The sequence below is a fragment of the Pollachius pollachius genome, assembly GCF_949987615.1.
Source record: "Pollachius pollachius genome assembly, chromosome: 9".
NCBI classification, from domain to species: domain Eukaryota; kingdom Metazoa; phylum Chordata; class Actinopteri; order Gadiformes; family Gadidae; genus Pollachius; species Pollachius pollachius.
In genome coordinates, this window is record NC_136942.1 from 13,545,569 (window position 1) to 13,569,128 (window position 23,560).

Below are 23,560 nucleotides of genomic sequence, written 5' to 3' on the forward strand. Positions count from 1 at the left end.
TGTGTGTGTGTGTGTGTGTGTGTGTGTTCCGGGCCGTGCTGCCTGTCTGTGTGCTGCTCCAGTAGAGCCGGCTGACTGACTAACCAAGTGCGTGTCCCCGGGCCTCTGAGAAAAGCACTCTCCCCTGAGTTCCTTCGCCCTCTCCGCAGAGAGCACTTGTCATTTCCATGAAGATTCAGTCATTTCCAAAGCCCCAAAATAGCATCTGGTTAACGTCGAACACATCATTACCATGCCAATTTCTTCCGTCATCGTTTTGTCCATTACTGGCTGCACTCGGTGAGAAACATCCTGTGTCGTATACTGGTTATTACCCGGTCACATACCCGGGCCGGGGGAAGGACGCTGTGCTGTGCTGCCGTCATTAGCCTTGGATGCGATAAGCTGCATCCAGTAGAGTAGGGCTCTATTTGGCATCGACTCCCCAGAAGACACAAGTCTGACAGAACACAGCCCCGCGTGCCCCCGGGGTTGGCTCGGTGTCTGGCTGCTGACTGGCAGACTGGCCTTAATGCTGTTTGACTGTCAGTCGGCGGTCCTATTAGGGCTGCTCCAGACTGGAGGCTCCCTCTTGGCGTCCCCTCTCTCAGGCTGTCAGGAGCCCCTTGACGGACACCTTTCATTTACCCGCCTCATCCGGAGCCAGGAACAGCCCCCCCGCGCCCTCTGGCTGGACAATGGGAAAGGAGAGGCCAAAGTGTCGCTGCATGGGTGTGTGTGTGTCTGTGTAAGTCTATCTATGTGTGTGTGTCTGTTGGCGTGTGTGTGTGTGTGAGTGAGTGTGAGTGTGAGTGTGAGTGTGAGTGTGTGTGTGTGTGTGTGCTTGTGTGTGTGTGTGTGTGTGTGTGTGTGTGTGTGTGTGGGGGGGGGGGGGCAATCCATCTCCTGTTGTTACCCCCTCGTCCTTTACCTGCGTTGGCCCCATCTCAATTGCATCTCCCTTTCTGTTTCCTCTTTAACTGGTCCATTCTCCCTCACAAACCCCCAGCTCCCATTAACACGCACACACACACACACACACACACACACACACACACACACACACACACACACACACACACACACACACACACACACACACACACACACACACACACACACACACACACACACACACACACACACACACACGCACGCGCACGCATACCCATCCATTCCTCACCCAACAGCAGCACTATCGAATGAGGTCCCCGTGACCCTTGTGAGGAGGATGGGTGGGTGTGTAGGCCGGGGTCTGGGTTGGGGGACTCGCTGCGGCGCTCTGAGCCGATTGGCTGTGGGTGGAAATGAGATGTCTTGCTGATAGGATCAGCAGCATGCTGGGGAATAATAATAACGGCAGGAAAGAGGTAATTACCAGCCGGGGAACAGAGTGCCGCTGCCAATACAGGCCTGCCTCGACTGCCTGACTGCCCCGCAGCCCGCCAGCTCTCCGCCATTGTTATGTTAGCGCAGCACGGAAGCTACCGCTGCTAATATATATATAGAGAGAGAGAGAGAGAGGGGGAGAGAGAGAGAGAGAGAGAGACTCACTTCTTGTTTAAAAAGATCCGTGGCGACACATCTCAGGCCAGGTGACTGCTACCGGTCCGTTGCGTGGCCGAAAAGAAAGTAGGCCACTGAATCACCTTGTTGCTTTGTGAAGGATTCTGATTTTTTGGGGAAATCAGGTGAAGCGGGCGACGCACCGAGGAGGGGAGAGGATGGCAGGTTGGGGGGAGCAGAAAGGGCGGCGCACGCCACGGTGACGAGTCTGGCAAGCCGCCAGATGAATATTTCATTAGCGCTATATGCAACGTGTCTCAAAGGGCAAGACGGGGACCGGGGAAGGAGAAGACGGAGGGAGGACGGCGAGAGAAAACGTTCCTTAACGGACAAACTGCTCTCTGCCGAGCCGAGCTAGCGTTGCATCGTTCCCGTCGTACGTTGCGTACGGCCGAGCGACGCGCTCCTAGTCGTTCGGCCAGCAGTTTGGAGCGGACACAATGGAGGGGCCGCGGTCATGGTCCAACCTGCGACGCAGACCCTTTACAGCCGGACCGCCGCTGACTCCACATGCCAAAGGTCGTCTCTTTGATCTTTGCGGTTTGCTTTGCAGTTACATTTTTTCTATACCCCCACCCCCACACACACACTCACACAAACACACACCTGTCTGTCCTTCTAGACTCCATATGGGGCCCTTGGAGAGGGGTCTGCCAAACCTACAGGGCATCGTAATACTCAACCAGGTGTGACAGTGACGGCCCTGTCAGCATTTTCAGAGAGAACAAGCGAGAGAGGGAGAGAGGGAGGTAGGCAGAGAGAGGAGGAGGGAGGGAGGGAGGGAGAGAATATGGCAGAGAGAGATAGGCCTGATTTGTAGTGTGTATAAAGTTCTGGAACATTCAAGGACTCTGTAGATAGTTCCACTGGCTACATGTGTTGTCCTTCACAAACACCCCCCCATCTCCACCCATCTGGCCTGCTTACACAAACACGCACACACACATCATTCTCTCTGTCACACACACACACACACACACGCGCATACACACACACACACACACACAGGGGTATGGCTCTCTGTTTACCTACGGTTAGATAGATACAGATACCCTATGATCATTACTTATTACCTATGCAGTTAGGATAGAGGACTGGTGTGTGTGTGTTTGTGTCTGTCTGTGTGCGTTTGTATCTGTGTGTGTGCGTGCGTGCACTGATGCTGGACAGAGAAATATTTGTACCATTGATTTCACGGCCATTCCCCTCCCCTGGTAAAAAAAAAAAAGGATTGTTTTCCAGGAGGTCATGTTGAAACCAGAGAGCTGCGATACAGAGGTCCCGAACCTCAAGTCGTGGAGAAAAAGCATGGCTGGAGGAGTGGGTGGTGGTGGCTGGTGGTGGTGGTGGTGGTGGTTGGTGGTGGTGGCGGCGGTGGCGGTGGCGGTGGTGGCGGGTGGCGGTGGTGGTGGTGGCGGTGGTGGTGGTGGTGGCGGTGGTGGTGGTGGTTTGAACCTCAAATGGAATGCTTTCCTTTCCCATGAAGTGCTTTCTCCTGTTTGCAGCCCCTGAGAGAGCGCCTGTGCTCCTCTCTCTCTTCCTCCTCCTCCTCCTCCTCTTCCTCCAACACCTTGTCTCCACCTCTGGTGGCTCAGGAAGCACAGAGTGCTCCCCCTAGCTGCAGCTCAACGGAGACTCATGTGTCCTCCCATTGACTGTGCCGGTCCCTCCTCCAGTGCCAGTGTCTGCCTCTGCAGTCTAACTGGGTACAATGGAGGAAATGATAAAGTCCATTTAACCAAATGACCGCGCCCCTCACTTTGGACCCGGCTCGGCTGTGTGTGTGTGTGTGTGTGTGTGTGTGTGTGTGTGTGTGTCTTTGTATTTTAGTGCATATATGCATGTGTTTGACTTGTGGCCTTTCGGGGCTCAGTCAGTGCGTTCTGTCTGGAGCCAGGCGGGGGCAGGCAGGTCTGGCTCCGACCGGCTAAGGTCAGCCTGATGGATGTATCCTGACATGTACGCGTCCTGTGATGTCACTGCCGGGAATAGCATAGCATGGGTGTAGGCGTGCGGGAATGTGTGTATGTGCGTGGGTGTATGTGCCTGTATGTGTGTGCCTGTTTGCGACACTGGCGAGCCAGTGCTGGCATGGTTGAGCAGCGGGTGAGGCCAGAGAGAGAGAGAGAGAGAGAGAGAGAGAGAGAGAGAGAGAGAGAGAGAGAGAGAGAGAGAGAGAGAGAGAGAGAGAGAGAGAGAGAGAGAGAGAGAGAGAGAGAGAGAGAGAGAGAGAGAGAGAGAGAGAGAGAGAGAGAGAGAGAGAGAGAGAGAGAGAGAGAGAGAGAGAGAGAGAGAGAGAGAGAGAGAGAGAGAGAGAGAGAGAGAGAGAGAGGAGGAAGCTGTAGGCCATGGCCTTTGTGCTCCAGCTGGAGGGTTGCAGGAACGGGGCTCAGGGAGTTGGGTGACGCCGGGGAGTGGGGTTTGAGGCTGGAGGGTGGAGGGTTCGTCAGGATGGGGGGGCTGGTGTGAGGGTGGGGGTGTTGGGGCGAGTTGGGGGTGAGAGAAGAAAGCCTCCATTCATGAGTGGTCCCGTCTCTGGCTGCCAGGGGGAGCGGGGCCCTTCAATGCCCAGGCCAGCTGGGAGGATGTCAGTGTGTCACCCGCACTGCCTCTCACGCACGGCGACACACACACGCGCACGCACGCACGCACCCACGCACGCACGCACATACCTTTTTTTCACTCTGTATCCTCTGCACTTAATTGTGTGATTTCCAGTGAGATCTTTTTGTGTTGGATGTCAATGGAGCCAGACTACCCATGTGAACTTGCATACGCAGCTTACAGTACAGTGTTTTCAGGGTGTACTTCCCTCTAATGTACTGTGCCAAACTCACCATACAGTGTTGTTACAGTGCTGCACTGTACCGTAATACAAATGCACAGTGTTATTGTGTGGTGTACTTTGCAGTGCAGTGCAGTACACAGCGCATTGTACAGGAACGAAGGCAAGGTTCATGCGTTGTGAGGGCGTGCTAGGCCAGCCAGCTGGAACCAGTCTGGATGGGGTGCGTGCGTCTTTATGGGTGATGAACTGGTGCTGCCAACAGAATCTGGTTTACCCAGATGGTGTAAGCAACCCCTCTCCTGCACCCACCCCTATGTTTGGAACCATCCAGGTGTCAACAGCTTTAGTTTTATAGACTTTCCCTTGGTGCAACGGAAACACGCCGACTGCTGGGTTCTTTCTTTTTCACTGTACTTCACCCGCAGACAAAACTAACTTTTAGTTTGGGGTCTTTCGTTTTTTTTGCCCACGGATGAAGTAGGACACTTTGCACGTGTGTTGTGTGAGCGATTCCGTCAGCTCCTCTTAGCGCATCCTGGTGTTGGCCGAGCAGTCGGACACCAGTATGTGGTGAATCAATGCTGAGCTGGCTTGCGGCCTGTGAATGACCTCTTGGCTCTGGTGTGGTATCATATGACCTTCCTACCGGGAATCCTTATACAAGCTTAAAGGGATTTTTTACATGCTCCTCCGTTAGCACAATCGCCATCCTTTGGAAACATATTGAAGGGAAAGGAGGACAAAGAGAGAGAGAGAGAGAGAGAGAGAGGGAGAGAGCGAGCGAGGGAGCAACAATGTTTGCTCTCGTTGTGCATACTGGTGTGTGTGTGTGTGTGTGTGTGTGTGTGTGTGTTTGTGTGTCTGTGTGTGTGTGTCTGTGTCTGTTGTTTATCACTGCCAGGGAAAGGTCTGCATCAGCAGCAGCTGTGAGGAGATTTGCATGCAATGGCACTGAGGCGTTGGTAAGGACGGATTTGCATTTGTGGTTTCATATCATGGATTGCCGTCTTTCTCTCTCTCTCTCTCTCTCTCTCTCTCTCGCTCTCTCTCGCTCTCTCTCGCTCTCTCTCTTTCTCTCGCTGTCGATCTCTCTGCGTCCCTCTTTCTCACTCCCTCTGTCTTTGTCTTGTGCATTTCCCCTTTTCTCACCATCTTTATGTCATCACTTCTTTCACTCGTCGCTCTTTCTCTCCCTGTGCTCTCCATTGTTCTCACGCTCTTACTTGTCTCCCCTCCCTTTGTATGGCTGGCTGAGTATGGGATCAGCGATGACTGCTGATATGAAGCTCACCTCCATGCCGCTGTAGTGCTGGTCAGAGGGCAGGTGGGGCCCTGAGAAGACCCTCTCCCTGAGTTCTGGTCTGGCGCTCTGCTTGGTCAGACTGAGAGCGACCCCAAGCAGAGCATCAGCTTATTCAGATCTGCTTCTTAAATAAAACAAAACACTGTGAGGACCAGAATGAAATGACAGAAATGTCATTTCCACACGCGAGTACCCCCCTCACCGTCCCTCTGTGTGGGGGACTGTAGCGGCCTATAGAGAGCGTCTCAGGGCCTTTTATGTTCCATATCCTCGGTGCCAGCCGTTCTAGCAGGACAGGTTCCAGCCTCTCTCTCTCTCTCTCTCTCTCTCTCTCTCTCTCGCTCTCTCTCTCTCTCTCTCTCTCTCTCTCTCTCTCTCTCTCTCTCTTTCTCTCTGCTCTCTCTGCTCTCTCTCTTACTGCCAGTGACGGCGGGAAGAGGAACCCCGCGAGGGATGGCCCCAGTTGGGCGGGAAACGCGAGCCTGGTTTCCATGGCCACCCACAGGCAGGGCTGGGAACTCGATGTCGGCCCCTAGAATAGGGACATCATTTGTGGCTATTAAGCAATGGTTTTATTCATTTTTGACTGTGCAATAGGAAATATTCTGTTCTCTTTTTGCTGACAAGAGAAAGGAACTTATTCGTTTGGCAGTTTTTTGAAAGAAGAGCACTCAAGGAAACTTTAAAAAGGGAAGCAGAAAGAATGTAAATCATAAGGACGTGGATCCGAATTCTTTTTTTAGTTAAGAGGTTTTATCAGAGAGAGAGCGAGCGAGAGAGAGAGAGAAAGAGACGTTGTTTTGGGAGAGCGAGCGCATGTTGAGACTGTGTGCATGTAATTACGGGAAAAGACCTCATCTGGTGTGGCACTCAAATAACTGAAAAGCTGATTTTCGTTCCCATCAAATCATTTCTGTTTATCTCTGGTGTGCCTAAATCAGGGTACTATTCCTGCTAAGTTGTGTGTGTGTGTGTGTGTGTGTGTGTGTGTGTGTGTGTGTGTGTGTGTGTGTGTGTTTGTGTGTGTGTGTGTGTGCACGTGTGCGCGTGCACGTGCGAGTGTGGTCATGTCATCATCAGCGTCTCAATATCAGGCAGCACTACGACAGCCTCTTGTCTGCTGAGAGCCAGAGACAAGGGCTTTTCTGTGGGTCTTTGAGGTTATCCCATTCCTTTCTTTAGAATCACAGGCTAGCGGGCGTCATGCGAACCCCTAAAGTTTTGGGGCCCATAGTCCTGGGTGGTGGTCTCTGGTCTTAGTGCTAGCCCGGCCCCAACCCCACCAGCCAGACCTTGTGCTCAGCCTTAACCAAAACAGCAACGGTGCTCATGTTAATCGATAGGCTGATACACACACACACACACACACACTTTTGAATGGTAAACAGCGAATAGAACATTGACTTAAATCCCTTCACGATTCGGAAATGTATTGCATGTCCCTTTGATGGCCGTGGGTGGGAATCAATGTTAAGATAACAATGTTGGCATTCTTTATCGAATACAATCATTTGTTTATTGCACTATTTGTGTGTGTGTGTGTGTCTGTGTGTGTGCGTGTATGTGTGCGTGTGCCTGTTTGTGCATGTGTGTGTGTTTGTGTGTGTGTTTGTCTGGGTACTCAATATACTGTCTCATTAAATGTGGATTGTTCAAGCGAAAGACTGTAATTTCCATGGAGGATGACAGACTCTCTCCATTGCACGGTTCCTTACCTGAGGTTCTACTAGATGTGTCGCCTGACAGCAATCCTCTGTCGCTCTGCACACGCTCAGATGATCAGAGAAACCAGCATTAAGGCCCTCCCATTCCCCCATCCACCACCCTCACTGGCCCTGCCCCTCAGATTTGAACCAGTGTCCATGTTGATGTTATTGATTTTTGTGTGGAAGCCTTGTCACGATTGGGGTCAAGTTATGGTCCTTTTCAGCCACCATAGAGTTCTGTTTATGCTTCTGCTGCTCTTAATAATGTTTTCCCTTTTTTCATGCAGTTTCCCTTCTCCTAGGAATAATAATACTTATGGTGGTAGTTATAATAACAATAATAATAATGTGCTCCATGGAGTACAGTTTAATTTATTCGAGATTATTATGTTATTCTATGGTATGCTGTGGTTGATAAATCAGCTTTCTTCCTGGCTGGTCTTGGCTTGTCGAGTGTACTTACCGTGTGTGTGTGTGTGTGTGTGTTTTCTCTCCCAGGGCTCCAGAGATCATTCTGGGCTTGCCTTTCTGTGAGGCCATAGACATGTGGTCCCTGGGCTGTGTAATAGCCGAACTCTTCCTCGGCTGGCCCCTCTACCCCGGGGCCTCTGAGTACGACCAGGTAAGACAAAAAATACACAACTCTACACCTTTGGTTAAATTGTCCATTTTCTAAAAACTGAAATAGAATTGTATGTTCGAATGACCGGGAAGCTTTATTGTAGGTTCATCGTCGTAGGAATGAATTGATTTATAAATAAATGCCGGTGTGTGAATGACGAGAGCATGAGCCTGTCGAGGCACATGCAAATATGTGTCTGCGTGTGGATATGTTTGTGTTTGTGTGTGTGCGTGTGTGTTTGTATATACGTATCTGACGGGTGATGCCTGTGGATGCACACGTGCACATATACACGTGTGCATCTGCGTGTGGATGCACATGCAAATATGTGTCTGCATTGCACGTGGACGTGTGTGTTTGTGTGTGTGTGTGTGTGTGTGTGTATCTGACGGGTGTATGTGTCTGCCTGTGGATGCACATGCACGTATTCGTGTTTGTGTGTGTGTGTGTGTGTGTGTGTGTGTGTGCGTGTGTTTGTGTGTGTGTATACATGTATCCGACTAGTGCATGTGTCTGCATGTCAATGCATGTGCACGTTCGTGTGTGCGCGTGTGTGTGTGTGTGTGTGTCTGTGTGCGTGCGTGCGCACCGTGCACGCGTGGAGGCGGGGTGTTGTTTCTACAGTACTCTCGGCGGCCTCCCTGTTTATATGAGCAGATGCTGCGGAGCCACTCGTCCAATTAGCCGGGCTCCTGTGCTCCGGAGCAGGGACTCCGCTGCGCTGCTCCTCTCTCCACCAGCCCGACGAGGCTCAGCGGGGAACCCCCCCCCCCCCAGCGAGGGCCGCTCAGTCACACAACAAGCACAGCTGATTCAGAGCGAAGCCCCTCTGATGCCTATGCTCAGCCACAAGTCGGATCTCCGACGAGATCCGATTCCTCAAGATCAGACGTTCTCTCCTTCTCATTACTGCTGCTCATTCAAATGAGAAACAAACCATTAGCGCCTGTGTTTGTTCCTTTTGAAAGCTTCCCGAAACCACGACATTCTTGTTTCTGGGGTGTCAGTCGTGACCTGCCTTTTAACAACAAATCCAATCTCTGGAAGGTTCAATCTTTCTGCCTTTCTCAGGTTGTGTTTTGCTGGGGCCACTAGCTCATTCAGATGAGCTCAAGCTAACCCCCCCCCCCCATCATGTTTTTTCTCTTATCTCCCAGATACGGTACATCTCCCAGACTCAGGGTCTGCCTGCAGAGTATCTGCTGAGTGCCGGGACTAAGACCACCCGCTTCTTCAACAGAGACCCCGACTCCACCTATCCTCTATGGAGACTCAAGGTAGGCTGCACTGCAGGGGGAAGGACACACGCACACACACACCCAAACACAAACAAACACACAGACACAGTCACACACACACACAGACACACACACACACACACACAAACACACACACACACACACACACACACACACACACACACACAGGTTCACAACCCCCAAAATCCAACCACAATATTAAAAATCAATTCCTTGCCTTGTCCAAGTCCCCAGTCTCTAATAAGAACACCATCATCAGAATCAATTTGCAGCGAGAGCAGCCGCCATGCCCACATGGTATTTGACACAAGAGTTCCTCTCTCACACCACACGGTGCGAGCCATCCACGGCCCCGGCACTGGCGGGCTATAAACAAAGCCTAACGAGAACAAAATGGATCCGTGCGGCAAGATTTGGCAAATGGCAGCACCCGCCGATGAATCAGGCCCAGAGGGGCGTCTGAACATAGCCCCTCCGACGGTCCCTCTAAGTAGGCCACTCGATAAGGACCCCCCACTCATGCACACACAGACACACTGACAGACACACACACTGACACACACACACACACACGTACACACGCCAACACACACACACACACACACACATACACACACTGTCTCAAACACACAAAGTCTTTTATTAACTTTGCTTGAACTTTTGTTGAATGCCACTCCCCGAGTGTGAGCACACACACACACACACACACACACACACACACACACACACACACACACACACTGACACACACACACACACTTGTCATATTGAGCGCAGCCCTTAACAAACATGGATCCATCCCCCTTGGCCATACACTGTGTTCATCCCCTGTGTATCCGAGGGGGGGGGATGGGAGGGGCAGCCTGGCTCTGCAAATTGATCCTCATTGTCTTCGGGAGGCCACGACACCGCCGCCTTTCACTGACACACATCGATTGACATTGCATGGCGAGCTACTGGCCCGGGGGGTGAGCATCGATGGCCGCTGGCGTCCTGCGGCCCGCACGCCGTCTCTGGACTGCCGATGAGGCGACACACACACGCCGCCGTCGAAGGGTCGATGCGTAACACACACAGCCATACGCACGCATACATAATTCACGAAATTAGCTATGTTCTTTCTCGTCTCTGACCAAATAACATAATGTGTTATGGGTTATTAGTGAGTGTATGCTCAGGGTGCTTTTGGTACTGCTTGCATATTTGTGTGTTTTGTGTCTTTTTATTCTTCTGTACGTGTTCATTTTCCTGCAAATGCTTGTTTTCTTGCCAACCGCAGGCTACAGATCTATAGTGCGTTTGTATTGAATCCTACAAACGTCACAACCACCCAACCGTGCACATAGATAACCTGCATAGCGTGTACCCATATGTTCTAGTGTTGTTGCCTTGGCAGACGCCATCCTCTCTGGCATCTTCCATGGTGTGTATGTGTGTGTGTGTGTGTATGTGTGTCTGTGCGCTTCCCCGCAGTGCCTCGGAGGGCAGGCCGAGTCCTGCTCAACATCCACAACAAGTAGACAGTAATGAGCCGAATGTAAATAGTGTGTGTGTATGTGTGTTTGGGGAGAGGAAGTGTGATGATATCAGAGAGCAACATCTGCTTCTCGTCTCTCCCTGCAGACCCCAGAGGATCACGAGGTCGAGACGGGGGTCAAGTCCAAGGAGGCTCGCAAGTACATCTTCAACTGCCTGGACGATATGGCACAGGTATGCTGTTGCCCGGAGCAACCGATGCAAACACATTCCAACACTTTTGCCCTCATTGAAACAGTTTTTTAAAAAAAGATGCCCCGGCTTTTTTTTTTTAAACACGCTCTGTTCGATCGGCGACTTCGGGGGTATTGTCTTGTGCCGACCTCATCACCACCCATTCATCGTTCCCAAAATGTATCTAGTTGAGTCTGTTTTAAATCTTTATGCTGTAAATCCTAGAGAGAATCGTCAAACTACAAATTGTGAACTGTGAATTTATAGTCAATACAGTGAAGGTCAACATTTGGAGGCCCTTCCGTAACTCCATGGTATAGGAATGAAAGCAGCTGTCGAATGAAAGCTCCACTCCTTCTCCACTGCAGTCTTACCACCACATAATGACTTGCAGAGAGTTATTGTAGCTGAACATGTGCTTCAGGCTGTTTGATATCCAGAGATCAGAGTGCTGTTTCCATGTTCTAATGCAATGGGCCCTTGTGGTACATGCCATGTAAGCACATGTAAAAGGACAAGGCTGCAGAGTACACTCATCCTCAGACATAACCCATGACACACAGCACACATCCTGATCCTGATACGCACAAACACACACACACACACACACACACACACACACACACACACACACACACAGTGGTGAGTGCGGATGTGCAAGAGAGCCACCTGTGGGAAAGCTATTTGTTTAATGAAACCAATGCACAGCCTGCTTATACATCCCCAGGATGTGAGTCACATACCCTGCCTGTCCTGATACTGTACAGGACCAGATTACGCTAACTCATGTCAGCTCTGGTGTGTCTTGTGCATTGGGTTCTTACAGCAGTGGGAAAGTTCACAAGAAGCCATGGTATTTCTACTGGATGTGCCCAACAGTGACAGGATACTGTGCATGTGTTTCTAGTTCTGCTGACTGGAACACTTAGCTTCCCCGGCCATGTAGAATCTCCGACCACCTTGTCATCCGCCCTTCCTCTGCCTGCTATATATATATATTTCAAAAAATAATAAAGTATGGACTATGGAGTTTGTGCAAATTGCAGCCTTTCTCTCTTACGCTGCTGCCCGTGTGCATGAGCCCTGAAGAGTAGGGAGTTTAATAATGCCGGTGATTAGGGCTGACCAGAAGAGCGCCCAGGGCACTGCTGCTGAGGCCGTCTCCCACAAGAGCCCGTAGAGGTCCTAATGAAACCAACCTGCGGCGCCCTGATATCCCCTGGGTCAAGCTGTTCCCTCTCCCGCGTGCTCCCAGCCATGTCTTCCCCTCGCTGTCACGGATAAGGGTTGGCTTCTTATGAGAAAAAGGAGGGGGAAAAAAAAACACATGGGGCAGAAATACATCGTGCTGATGCCCAGGCTTAATGCGGGGAAGCGGGAGGAGAGAGGAAGGGGGTGGGAGCTGTCTTTATTTAGCCCTTTCCAAGGATCGCGGCCATATAAACAATTCAGCAGTGTGGACATCTGCCTGGGCGTTCATAATGGATGACATAGCTGAAGGCTCTGCTGGGTGCCAGGAAGAGATAACAGACCCCCTTTTGGTCATGGGAAAAGCTTAGGACTGTTTAGTCCCCAAGTATATCTGATCAGGAACACATTTAGGCATCGGCACACACCATGAACACACGCACATACGTGCACACACATACACATCTACACACACAAAAAACACACTTTTGGAGGGGGTCGGTTGGAGGGTGGGTGGCGGAGAACAACTTTGAAGGAGGGGATGGTGTGACCAAGATGGAATGACTTTGATCAGCAAGTGATCAAAGTCCCTGCAGTAAATAGAGATGGAGGGAGAGGGAGAGCAAGAGAGGGAGCAAGAGAGATAGAGGGAGAAAGAGAGCAAGAGAGAGCAAGGGAGAGAGAGAGAGAAAGAGAGAGAGAGAGGGAGCAAAAGAGAGAGAGAGAGGGAGAAAGAGAGCGAGCGAGAGAGAGGGAGCAAAAAAGATAGAGGGAGAGAGAGTGAGGGAGAGAGAGAGAGAGAGTGAGAGAGCAAGAGAGAGCGAGATAGAGCGAGAGAGGGAGAAAGCAAGACAGCGAGAGAGAGCGAAAGAGCGCGAGAGAGAGAGGGAGAGGGGAAGTTTCAGTGAAAGAGGCAGCAGAGAATAATAGAAGGGTAAGATGAAATAAAAGTCGCAGACTGTGTCGAGCCATCTGACCTTTCGCAATTGTCTTTTGGCTCTGTATTCATATATTTCCTTCTTTATTGACCATCTACTGTCGCTTCCCAGCTGGGGCCGTTTAAGGACTGGCATGTTCAGTTCCTCTGACTGCTACTCAGGGCCTACTTTGGGCCTTTGGTCCTCATCATAGGGGAGTACGGGGAGACTGTGCCATAGCTTGAGGGCAGAAGAGCGGTGTTCCTCTGAATCTGGAGTCCATCCTGACCCCACCGAGTGACATCCATCCTTCATCCATCCTTCCTTCTCTTCATTCCCCAAAGGGTTGCATCCACACAGAAGTGTCTCAGCATCGGATCTGCCGTTGCCATGCGATGCACGCAAGGCAGGGCTGCAGACCATAATAATCAGCGGCTCCTGTGTTGTATCAGTGTTTTGCAGGGGGCAGAGTTAAGAATGCCCCTTTCCTCTCAGAGCTCGGGAAATGAACAAATGAGACCGGCTGACTGATATAGTATGAAAAAGACTTGTTTTCCCTTTCTTCTTATGAGATCAAACAGCTCCACTTCCCTGAATACTGGAGCAGTTTGACGACCGGTATTATTTATGTATTGATGGATAACAGGATATAAAAGTGCATAATAACCATATCCTATCACAGAGGGATGTATCTGTTGCACACCTACTGGATATCTCGTCAGGAGAATTTCAAGATGTCTAATAATATGCATGTCAAAGTCAGCTAATAAACCCAGTCTTGGGAAGACTGAGTTTATTGGAAGGATTGTAGGAAGGTATTCTAAATCGCCGTAGTTTGTACTCAAACTCGCTGTAATGTGCGACAGACTGAAATCATGTGAGATTGTATTGAATTTTATAGAACATAATTTGTACATCTTGATAACCCTAAATAACAAGAACAAGAAGCAAACAATGTTTTTCTCTTGTCCGTCACTTCAACGCTCTTTAAAGCACCGGTTGAGCCACTCAAAACTAGCTGGCCTCTGTTTCCAAATCCTCGTCCTTGTGGCAGAGAAGAGAACTTGGGTCCTTTCCCACCTCAGCCGGTTCGATTGGTCTGAGATAGCGCCAAGCAGAGCTGTGGCTACAGAGCACAATTCACCTGCATGAGGGGGGAACCGTGAATCAGATCCGTGGTGCTGACTGGCACTACATCTGATCCTCTGCAGCCAGGCTGGAGATAAGCCTGGCGTCTTTATGGGGTAACAGCAGGCTGGCCGCTTCTGTTTCATGCAATCACAATAAACAAGGCAGCCCTTTTCTTGTCTGTGGCCGCTGTCCTCGTATCTCTACCTTAACCTTAGTCTTCTCACATACGGCGGCTTGGGAGTGTTTATAGGAGGATGGTCAGTCTTCCATGGACACTAAAGTCTGGTAACGTAGGGTTAAAAGGCTACGGTTGTCTGGTTGTTGCCTTTTTTTTCTCCAGTGGAGTAGAAACGTCCAGTATTTATGTACAGCTTCAGGGTTATGCAAAGGTAAAGGGACAAGCCGTTCCTTCCTAGGCAGCTTCCCACAAGTATTTAGGTGAAGTTGTCTTCATTCAGAGCCACTCACACAATCATATCCTTTGTAAATATTTTCTTTCCTAATGATTACCCAATGGCAACATTTATCAAGGTCGTGTTTTAGTTCTATGTTTGAACTTCTCTTGGAATAGAAAGGCTAGATTTTAGAGATAAAAAAACCTCTCTCTCTCTCTCCCGTCCTTCACCCAGGTGTTTTTTTTGGTGCTAAGAATACCAGAACAAATGTTTACCCTGTCCTGGAGTAGGAGGAGGAGGAGGAGGAGGAGGTGGTGGGGTGTGTTGATGTGTGTGTGCGTTTGTGTGTGTGTGTGTGTCGGTGTTTCTCGACGACATCACTGATGAGGCCCTGTGGGTATTATAAGGTTTTTTATGGTGAATGTACTGGGGGACAAGTGGAGGACGAGTGTATCACCAGCCTACAAGAACACTGTCGCCCTGTAATAACTATATGCCGTAGGATTTCACTTCAATGGGTAACATTGACAGTGTGTGTGTTTCTGTATGTCCGCGCGTTCATGCGTTGTGTGTGTTGCGTGCGTGCATGTGTGTTGTGCGTGTGTGTGTGTGTTGTGCGATCACGTCCACAGGTGAATATGTCGTCGGACCTGGAAGGCAGTGAGATGCTGGCGGAGAAGGCAGACCGCCGGGAGTTCATAGACCTGCTGACCAAGATGCTGACCATCGACGCGGACAAGAGGATCACCCCCATCGAGACCCTCAACCACCCCTTCGTCACCATGAACCACCTCCTCGACTTCCCGCACAGCACACAGTACGGCCCCCTATCCTTCTCTCGCAGTACAGAAGTGCTACGCTGGTAGCTAGCAGTACTGCAGTGGTAGTTAGCAGTACTACAGTGGTAGTTAGTTGTTTGTAGTACTACTACAGTGGTAGGTAGTACTACTATACTCGTAGTTAGTTGTTTGTGGTACTACAGTGGGATTTAGTGGTAACAGAAGAGCCTCCCTGATTGTTCAGAAATATGCCGGGATTGGTCTAAAATCTAAATTGTCTCAAAAGTAGGCAAGCGCAGTCAACTGGAAACGCATATGCTCTCAGCGCTTTTCACTAACTGATAGCTGAACGAGGGCTATGGGATTCGGAACAAATTAGACTCAAATTATATATTTTCTAATCTCTCCAACTGTAAAATGCAGCTCCAAAATGAGATGAATAACTGATTGCATTTACATAACGCTTTACATACCTGCAAATAATTCAAAGAAATCAAAGAAATCCTGACGATGCATATCGCATAGCAAAACTCCCCCTCTTAGCTCATTCCTTCCCTCACCTTCTCCTCATACTAACCAGCCCGTTTCTGTGTCTCCCGCCGCAGCGTGAAGTCGTGCTTCCAAAACATGGAGATCTGCAAGCGGCGGGTGAACATGTACGACTCGGTCAACCAGAGCAAGACGCCCTTCATCACCCACGTGGCCCCCAGCACGTCCACCAACCTTACCATGACCTTCAACAACCAGCTCAACACTGTGCACAGTCAGGTGCGTTCCCGCCCGACCCTAGCCTAGCCTGCATCCAAACAGCCTGGGTGAGGCTCTAACAAGCTCAACTGCTGCACACTTATGGCGTGGCACCATGACTCAGACTGTAGACTGCCGTATAGATCGGTCTGTGGATTATGCTGGTCGAATCCCGATGTCTGGATTGCACGTAGGTAGGCTTCCCGGTGCAAGATGCACCCCGGGCACTATGTCTCTCTTCTCAAAAAAACGATAAGATAAAATTGGACGATTCAAAGGTTTTTGTTTGTCACATACTCATACAGGATGTGGACTGAAATGAATGTGTGAAATACATTCTGTGCTTCCGTATATTCCGTATTTCTGTGCTTAAAATGTAAATAAAATACAATAGAATAAATATAGATTATAAGTTTTAACAGAAATCTATACACAAGAAAGATAAAGTATAAAGTTGTTAATGGTTCCTACAGGAATCAGTAAGGAAGTAAACGTGAATTATAGCGTTGCCCGTTTGCTTTCAGCAGCAGCCTTTAAAGGCCTTTTCTTCATTCGGTTCACTTCACTGGTCGTTATATTTGTTGTGTTTAACCCCCTCCATCCAACCTTCCTGTTGTTTCCCCCCAACACGCGTCATTTCTCCAAGAGCAAATTGATTCCGATAACTCAACGGAAGTCAATAGCAGATGAATGATGATTTTATGGATTCAGTTTGACACTTCTTAAGACGTACGGTTCACATCGCTAGCACTCCTGCACAATATATGCTTGTTAGTTAGGAAAAGGAATGCAAATCAATGTGTATGTGTAAACGCCCCCACCCTCTCATTCACAGCCTCATCTTTTAGGTGTCATGTTTTTTGCTGTTAGTGAGCCTCTCTCAAATTGTTTTATGAAGGCTAAGCAGTTTCGATGACCATGGCCCACATCAAGCATTCAGGAGATCATGTTCGTTTTGTTTAAAGTAGAGCATATGGAATCAGTTTGAGGCTAGATGATCAAATTGGTTTAAGCAACTCAAAAAGATTCATACTGAAAACACTGGCCGTAGGCCTTATCGTGAACTGCCTGTCTCCTATCTCCTCCTTCCTGGACAGTCTTACTGCTTCTTCTGCGGGGTCTGTCTCTCGATGCCTGTCTGCGGGGTCTGTCTCTCGATGCCTGTCTGCGGGGTCTGTCTCTCGATGCCTGTCTGCGGGGTCTGTCTCTCGATGCCTGTCTGCGGGGTCTGTCTCTCGATGCTTGTCTGCGGGGTCTGTCTCTCGATGCCTGTCTGCGGGGTCTGTCTCTCGATGCCTGTCTGCGGGGTCTGTCTCTCGATGCCTGTCTGCGGGGGTCTGTCTCTCGATGCCTGTCTGCGGGGTCTGTCTCTCGATGCTTGTCTGCGCTTCCCACCGTACCATCGTGTCCTGTGGGATTGTCACAAAGTGCTGATTGCACACATGACAAGCACCACTTCCTGCTTGCCTTGCATTCTGGGTCTTTCAGGCATTACGAATCCCTTTACTAGGCTTCCTCTCTCTTTTCTCTCTCTCTCTCTCTCTCTCTCTCTCGCGCTCTCTCTCTCTCGGTGTCACTGTACTCCTCACTCCTTCTCATTTCCCAGGGTTAAGCTTAGGGTATTTTACCGGTTTGTACCGCATTTAAACTGCTGAGTTTTGCCGTCTCCCGGAATCACTGTGTGTTGCTAGATTCTCCAGATTGCGTCTTAGTTACAACGTACGCTGGCTCGACAAGCGCTGTGCAGCGCGTAACAAGAAAACCCCTCTCTCTCTCTCTCTCTCTCTTGCTCTCGCTCTCTCGCTCTCTCTTTCTTGCTCTCTCTCTCTCGCTCTCTCTTTCTCGCTCTCTCTCTCTCTCTCGCTGTAAATGAAATAGGTGATGTATCGCCCAGCCCAGCTGTAAGGTTATACTGTAGGCAAATAAAAATAGGTTGGTGATTTATGTCACCAGGTTTATATGCAAGGCCCCTGGACCCGTCTTTGGCCCTGGGTGTTAGCGGCCTCCATGCTATCCTGTTCCTGATGCATGTCAAGACTCCCTATTGATTACACTCTTCTCCAGCGCAATTTGAGTCCCTTTAAAAAGGAGCGCCCCCCCGTTCACCTACATACAGCCTAATCAAAGGTGGGGGGGGGGTTAGGGAAGGGGAAGTTGCGTGACTGGAAGCTGAGCAAACACATGTCTCCTAAAAGCATATTTTTACTCGGACTGTTTAAGCCACGTTTCATTCCTTCTTAATGGCCTACTATGCTCCGTATGCGATGGTAGGTAGAGCGAGTCCATATGCGTGCATGATCACACAATGTCCTGTTTGCTGGGAAATGTTCCCCTCCCATCAAGCGCATAGATGTGAGGGCTAGATTGGGCCGCTGTGACATGTCAAACTCGTCTACTAAAGCATTAACTTTTTTTTGCTCGCTATCAGTCCGTAGCATTTCACTTTGAACAGATTTCATGGAATGTCCTGCCGAAAGGTTGAATCAGGCACAACCCGTTTGAGTGTTGTGGCGCGTCGCTAGTGGTTGCTAGTTGCTAGTTGCAGGTTGTTTGTCGGAAAGAGAAATGTGTCCGATGAGAGGCGGGTTGGGTTGTGTGTGCTGCAACAGGTCTATGGTGTACCGTAGGGGATTTAATCAAGAGCGGGAACGACGCTCTTGCTAGCGACGCACTATTAAGAGTTCATTATTCTGTAAACTGTAGTACAGACCATATGCGTTTGCAACCGCTACTCTCCATTGCACTGCACACAGACTGTGACTGCAGCATTCTTTCTTTCTTTAATTGATGAAGTCTGCTGTGCTTACAATGAGATGCCTAAGCTTCGTCTGCTACACCAAGAAGTGTACAGTATCTTGTCTGTTTTGTAAGACCTTCTGGATAAAACCTCCGCAGCCAAATCTTATTTTCTTTAGTTTCAAACATTGGTAAATGACTCTGACTGCCATCTCTTCATAATGTTGACCATATGACATGACTAGTGAGAGGGATGATGCTGGAGATGTTCTGCTTCGAATCCATCCATCCATCTATCCAATCCAGCCACCAACCCACACACCCATCCATGCATTTTTTTCTTAGGAAAGTATTCCCCGTCCGCTCCGTTGAGTTTAAAGGGAAACAAAATCGGGATAGGGACGAGAGACAGGAAAATGGGTTGGAAGTGGGAAAAGACGTGTAGCATAGGACCACAGTTGGGAATCGAACCTGCAAAGATACAAGGGGTATCTTCTACGGGCTTAGCGCACCTGTGGGATGTTGACATCGAGCCACCTCTGAAAAGTTTTTGCGATAGTTCATTTTGTTTCCTAGTATGAGGCCTGATTGCCCCCCCCCCCCCCCCCCCCTGTCGATCCTAGGCCTCCTGCTTGGCCTCCTCCTCCACCACCAACGCCACCTTCTCCCTCGCCAACCCCGACGTCTCCCTGCTGAACTACCAGTCCGCCATCTACCAGCCCACCACCGCCTCCATGGCCACCGTGGCCCAGCGGAGCATGCCCCTGCAGCCGGGGCCGCCCCAGCTCTGCCCCGCGCGGCCCCCCGACCCATTCCAGCAGGCCCTCATCGTCTGCCCGCCCGGCTTCCAAGGTAAAGAGAAAGCAACAGCCCGGCTCCTCCATGTAAATAGTGCGGGGGGTGTATTTGAATCTGTGGTGCTCTCTGTGGATCACTCTGGAATAGGTTCACAGGAAGTGGCCTGGCTTCATTGGGTCTGGCACTTCCAGACACTGCTACCAGATACTCATGCTGGTACTACTGCGATTACTTACTGTAGTACGACTAATAGTACTAACACTACTGCTAGTACTAATCCTCATATTCATGATACAACCACTACTTCTACTACAAATAATACATGATAATGTGAATATGAATATACATGTAAATATAAAACAAATATAGCTTTGGTTTGAGAAGGCCTTTGTATTGAGTTTGAGTTTGCACTGCTTTTCATGTTGTAATGCCAAGTTATTTAATACCCAATGCCGAAGGCAGCGTTTCTCTCATCGTAAAGTACAAATGTAACGATAATTACATGATTGTAATGGGGTATGTATTATTTTGAGCAGACAATTGAATATGGCTATGTGATAATGTGTTGCCAATCACTACATATGTTATGTGTTTCAACTGGGGGTTGATTAAGGCTGAGGGCTGCCTGTGTTCTGTTTTTCTGTGTTGTAAATATAATTGTCATCTCCATTAATGGCACCTATGCAGAGATAGATCACCATGACGACCCCTTGTTTTATTTTTCCTCCAAGCATGATCGGAGGAAAGGGGGGGGGGTAGCACATCTGCTGGGTACAGAAACATCCATTGGTGTGTTTGTCCTTTCCTTTCCTTCGTTCTTTATAGGGCGCGTGTGTATTGTGGCTTCCTTCCCTCCCTGTCTTGACAGACACCGACTTGTTCCTTACTGTGCTGCTCTTTTGACATCTCCTCCTTGTTTGTTTGTTTGTTTGTTTACAGGGCTGCAAGCGTCTCCGTCCAAGCACACTAGTTACTCTGTGCGGATGGAGAACGCCGTTCCCATAGTGACGCAGGCCCCTGGTGCCCAACCTCTACAGCTCCAGCCTGGCCTGCTGACACAGGTAAAAGGAGCCAATAAACAGTGTGAGGTACAGAGACCTGGTATACAGTCTGAGGTACAGAGACCTGGTATACAGTCTGGTAGAGAGACCTGGTATACAGTCTGAGGTACAGAGACCTGGTACACAGTCTGGTACAGAGACCTGGTATACAGTCTGGTACAGAGACCTGGTATACAGTCTGAGGTACAGAGACCTGGTATAAAGTCTGCTACTGAGACCTGGTATACAGTCTGAGGTACAGAGACCTGGTACACAGTCTGGTACAGAGACCTGGTATACAGTCTGGTACAGAGACCTGGTATACAGTCTGAGGTACAGAGACCTGGTACACAGTATGTGGTACAGAGACCTGGTATAAAGTCTGCTACAGAGACCTGGTATACAGTCTGAGGTACAGAGACCTGGTATACAGTCTGAGGTAGAGAGACCTGGTATACAGTCTGTGGTAGAGAGACCTAGTATACAGTCTGTGGTAGAGAGACCTGGTATACAGTCTGGTAGAGAGACCTGGTATACGGTCTGAGGTACAGAGACCTGGTATACAGTCTGAGGTACAGAGACCTGGTATACAGTCTGAGGTACAGAGGCCTGGTATACAGTTTGTGGTACAGAGACCTAGTATACAGTCTGTGGTAGAGAGACCTGGTATACAGTCTGAGGTAGACAGACCTGGTATACAGTCTGAGGTAGACAGACCTGGTATACAGTTTGTGGTAGAGAGACCTGGTATACAGTTTGTGGTAGAGAGACCTGGTATACAGTATGTGGTACAGAGACCTGGTATACAGTCTGTTAGAGAGACCTGGTATACAGTCTGAGGTACAGAGACCTGGTATACAGACTATGGTAGATAGATACCTTGTATACTCTCTGAAAGGAAGCGAAGAAACAAAACACAAAGCTGTTTGTGTTGGTTATCTTTCTCTTCAGCCTGTGAAAAGCTTTTTTAAATATATGCATTATATATAACATGTAGATGGCAGATCGGAGGTTGGGGTGGGGGGCAGCGATGAAGGACAACAGAAATTGTGTTAATGTTTGTGACCCTGGAGCCGCTGGCAGCTATTTTGCCTTGGTGCACTCAGAGCAAGGTTTCTGGTGCAATGCTTTCTCTCCTTCGCTCTCTGGCCCACACGCCTTTTAAACTCTTTTCTTTACTTTCTATCGCTCTCTCTCCTTTACTTGCTCTCTCTCTCTCTCTCTCTCTCTCTCTCTCTCTCTCCCCATCTCTCCCTCTCTCTCTTTCTCTCTCTCTCTCTCTCTCTCTCTCCATCGCTCTCTCTCTCTCTCTCTCTCTCTCTCTCTGTCGTCGACTCACTTTCCCTGTGTGAGGTCGTCCATTCTACGGCTTCCTCTCCCTCACTTTACTCTTTCATCCCGTCCTTCTTTGTTTGTTTGTTTGTTTGTTTGTTTCTCGTCTTTGTCTTCCCCTCCTTGCTGTATCCTGTTGTTCTGGAGGCTTCCAAGCTCTGTTGCGCCCGGCTCGGAGCGCTGGAGCCTGGCCTCGCCTCCACACTACAGGCTGTCTAGTAGTTAAGCTGGAGCTAATAAACAGGCCACAGGAAGTCACTGAAAAACGAGCGTGATCCTCTCTCACTCTCTCTCTCTCGCTCTCTCTCTCTCTCTCTCTCTCTCTCTCGCGCTCTCTCTCTCGCTCTCTCTGCGCACCCTGCGCTCTCTACCTTGCGCTCAGCATCACCCCGCTCCCCCCCGCCAGCCCTACCCTCTCCCAATGGAAATTTCCATGAAGGCTTTAAATATCCCTGAAAACCCTGTTAGTCTGAAGTGTTCCCTTATCTTCGCCTAATCATGCGGTAGGCAATTCAGACAGACAGCAAGGCTGTGTGTGTGTGTGTGTGTGTGTGTGTGTGTGTGTGTGTGTGTGTGTGTGTGTGTGTCTGTCTGCGTTTGTTTGGGTATGTGTGTGTGTGTGTCTGTGTACGTCCGTCTGTCTGCCTTTTTCAAACAGTTAATCTGTCAGATACCAAATGGTGATTAGCTCCAGGGTTTTGCTTCCAAGTCAGGCGTGCCAAACGGCAGAGCTCAGAGGAGGCGAGGGGGGTCAGGTCAGCCGGGACGTCCCGGGAGGGCCGAGCTCTGACCGGAGCACCCGCTTCCTCTCAACCCGACGCCACATGGCCTCGCACCCACATCAAAAAAAGAGTTAAAAGTCACCACCTGCCCCCACGCATTGGCATGTAAATGGCTTTTTAGCGGTGGCGCCGGACTGGTTCGAGTCACGCTCGACGGAGCAGGTGGTCCCACACGGCCTGCGCATGTACGCTGTTTACCGTAAACTCCTGTCTGCGCACATGTTCAACCAACACCGAGTCTGCAGTTAACTTAAGCAGATGGTTTATATAGGCCAGCGAACAGCACACCTAATAAGTGGGTATGGTGTGTGTGTGGTTGTGTGTGGTTGTGTGTGGTTGTGTGTGTGTGTGTGTGTGTGTGTGTGTGTGTGTGTGTGTGTGTGTGTGTGTGTGTGGGTGGGTGTGTGTTTGTATGAGTGTGTGGCCCTGTGTGTGTGTGTGTGTGTGTGTGTGTGTGTGTGTGTGTGTGTGTGTGTGTTCGCCTGAGAAGCCCTTAACTGTGGGAGGTCTGCCCGGCTTGGCTGGATAGCTGTTTTCTTCATAGCTGCAGCCTTCTCTCCACTGTTGGCCTTCTATTCCTCCTGCCCCCCACCCCCCACTCCCCCCTTCCTTCATATTGTCAGGGAATCCAGTGCCAAACAACCCCCTCTTCCACTCCACCCCCCCCATCCCCACCAGACACCCCTCCCAGGGCCTCCCTCCTCCTTGGTGCAGGTTCGGCCCCGGGCTCCTCGTGGGTCTGCTGTTGGAGGGAGGGCCCGGGCCCCGGAGGCTGCAGGGCT

At 49.9% G+C, this 23,560-nt stretch overlaps 1 protein-coding gene across 2 annotated transcripts in view; it reads left to right on the plus strand.

Moving 5' to 3' along the window:
* Window positions 1-23,560, plus strand: part of hipk2 (homeodomain interacting protein kinase 2) — a 78,342-nt gene that overhangs the window by 42,380 nt on the left and 12,402 nt on the right. For both annotated transcript variants that reach the window (XM_079742665.1, XM_079742666.1), the window contains exons 3-9: window positions 7,841-7,964; window positions 9,122-9,241; window positions 10,847-10,933; window positions 15,197-15,381; window positions 15,949-16,111; window positions 19,450-19,678; window positions 20,564-20,685. In XM_079742665.1, coding sequence (XP_079598791.1) covers window positions 7,841-7,964; window positions 9,122-9,241; window positions 10,847-10,933; window positions 15,197-15,381; window positions 15,949-16,111; window positions 19,450-19,678; window positions 20,564-20,685 — 1,030 coding nt within the window. The remainder of the gene's footprint in view (window positions 1-7,840; window positions 7,965-9,121; window positions 9,242-10,846; window positions 10,934-15,196; window positions 15,382-15,948; window positions 16,112-19,449; window positions 19,679-20,563; window positions 20,686-23,560) is intronic.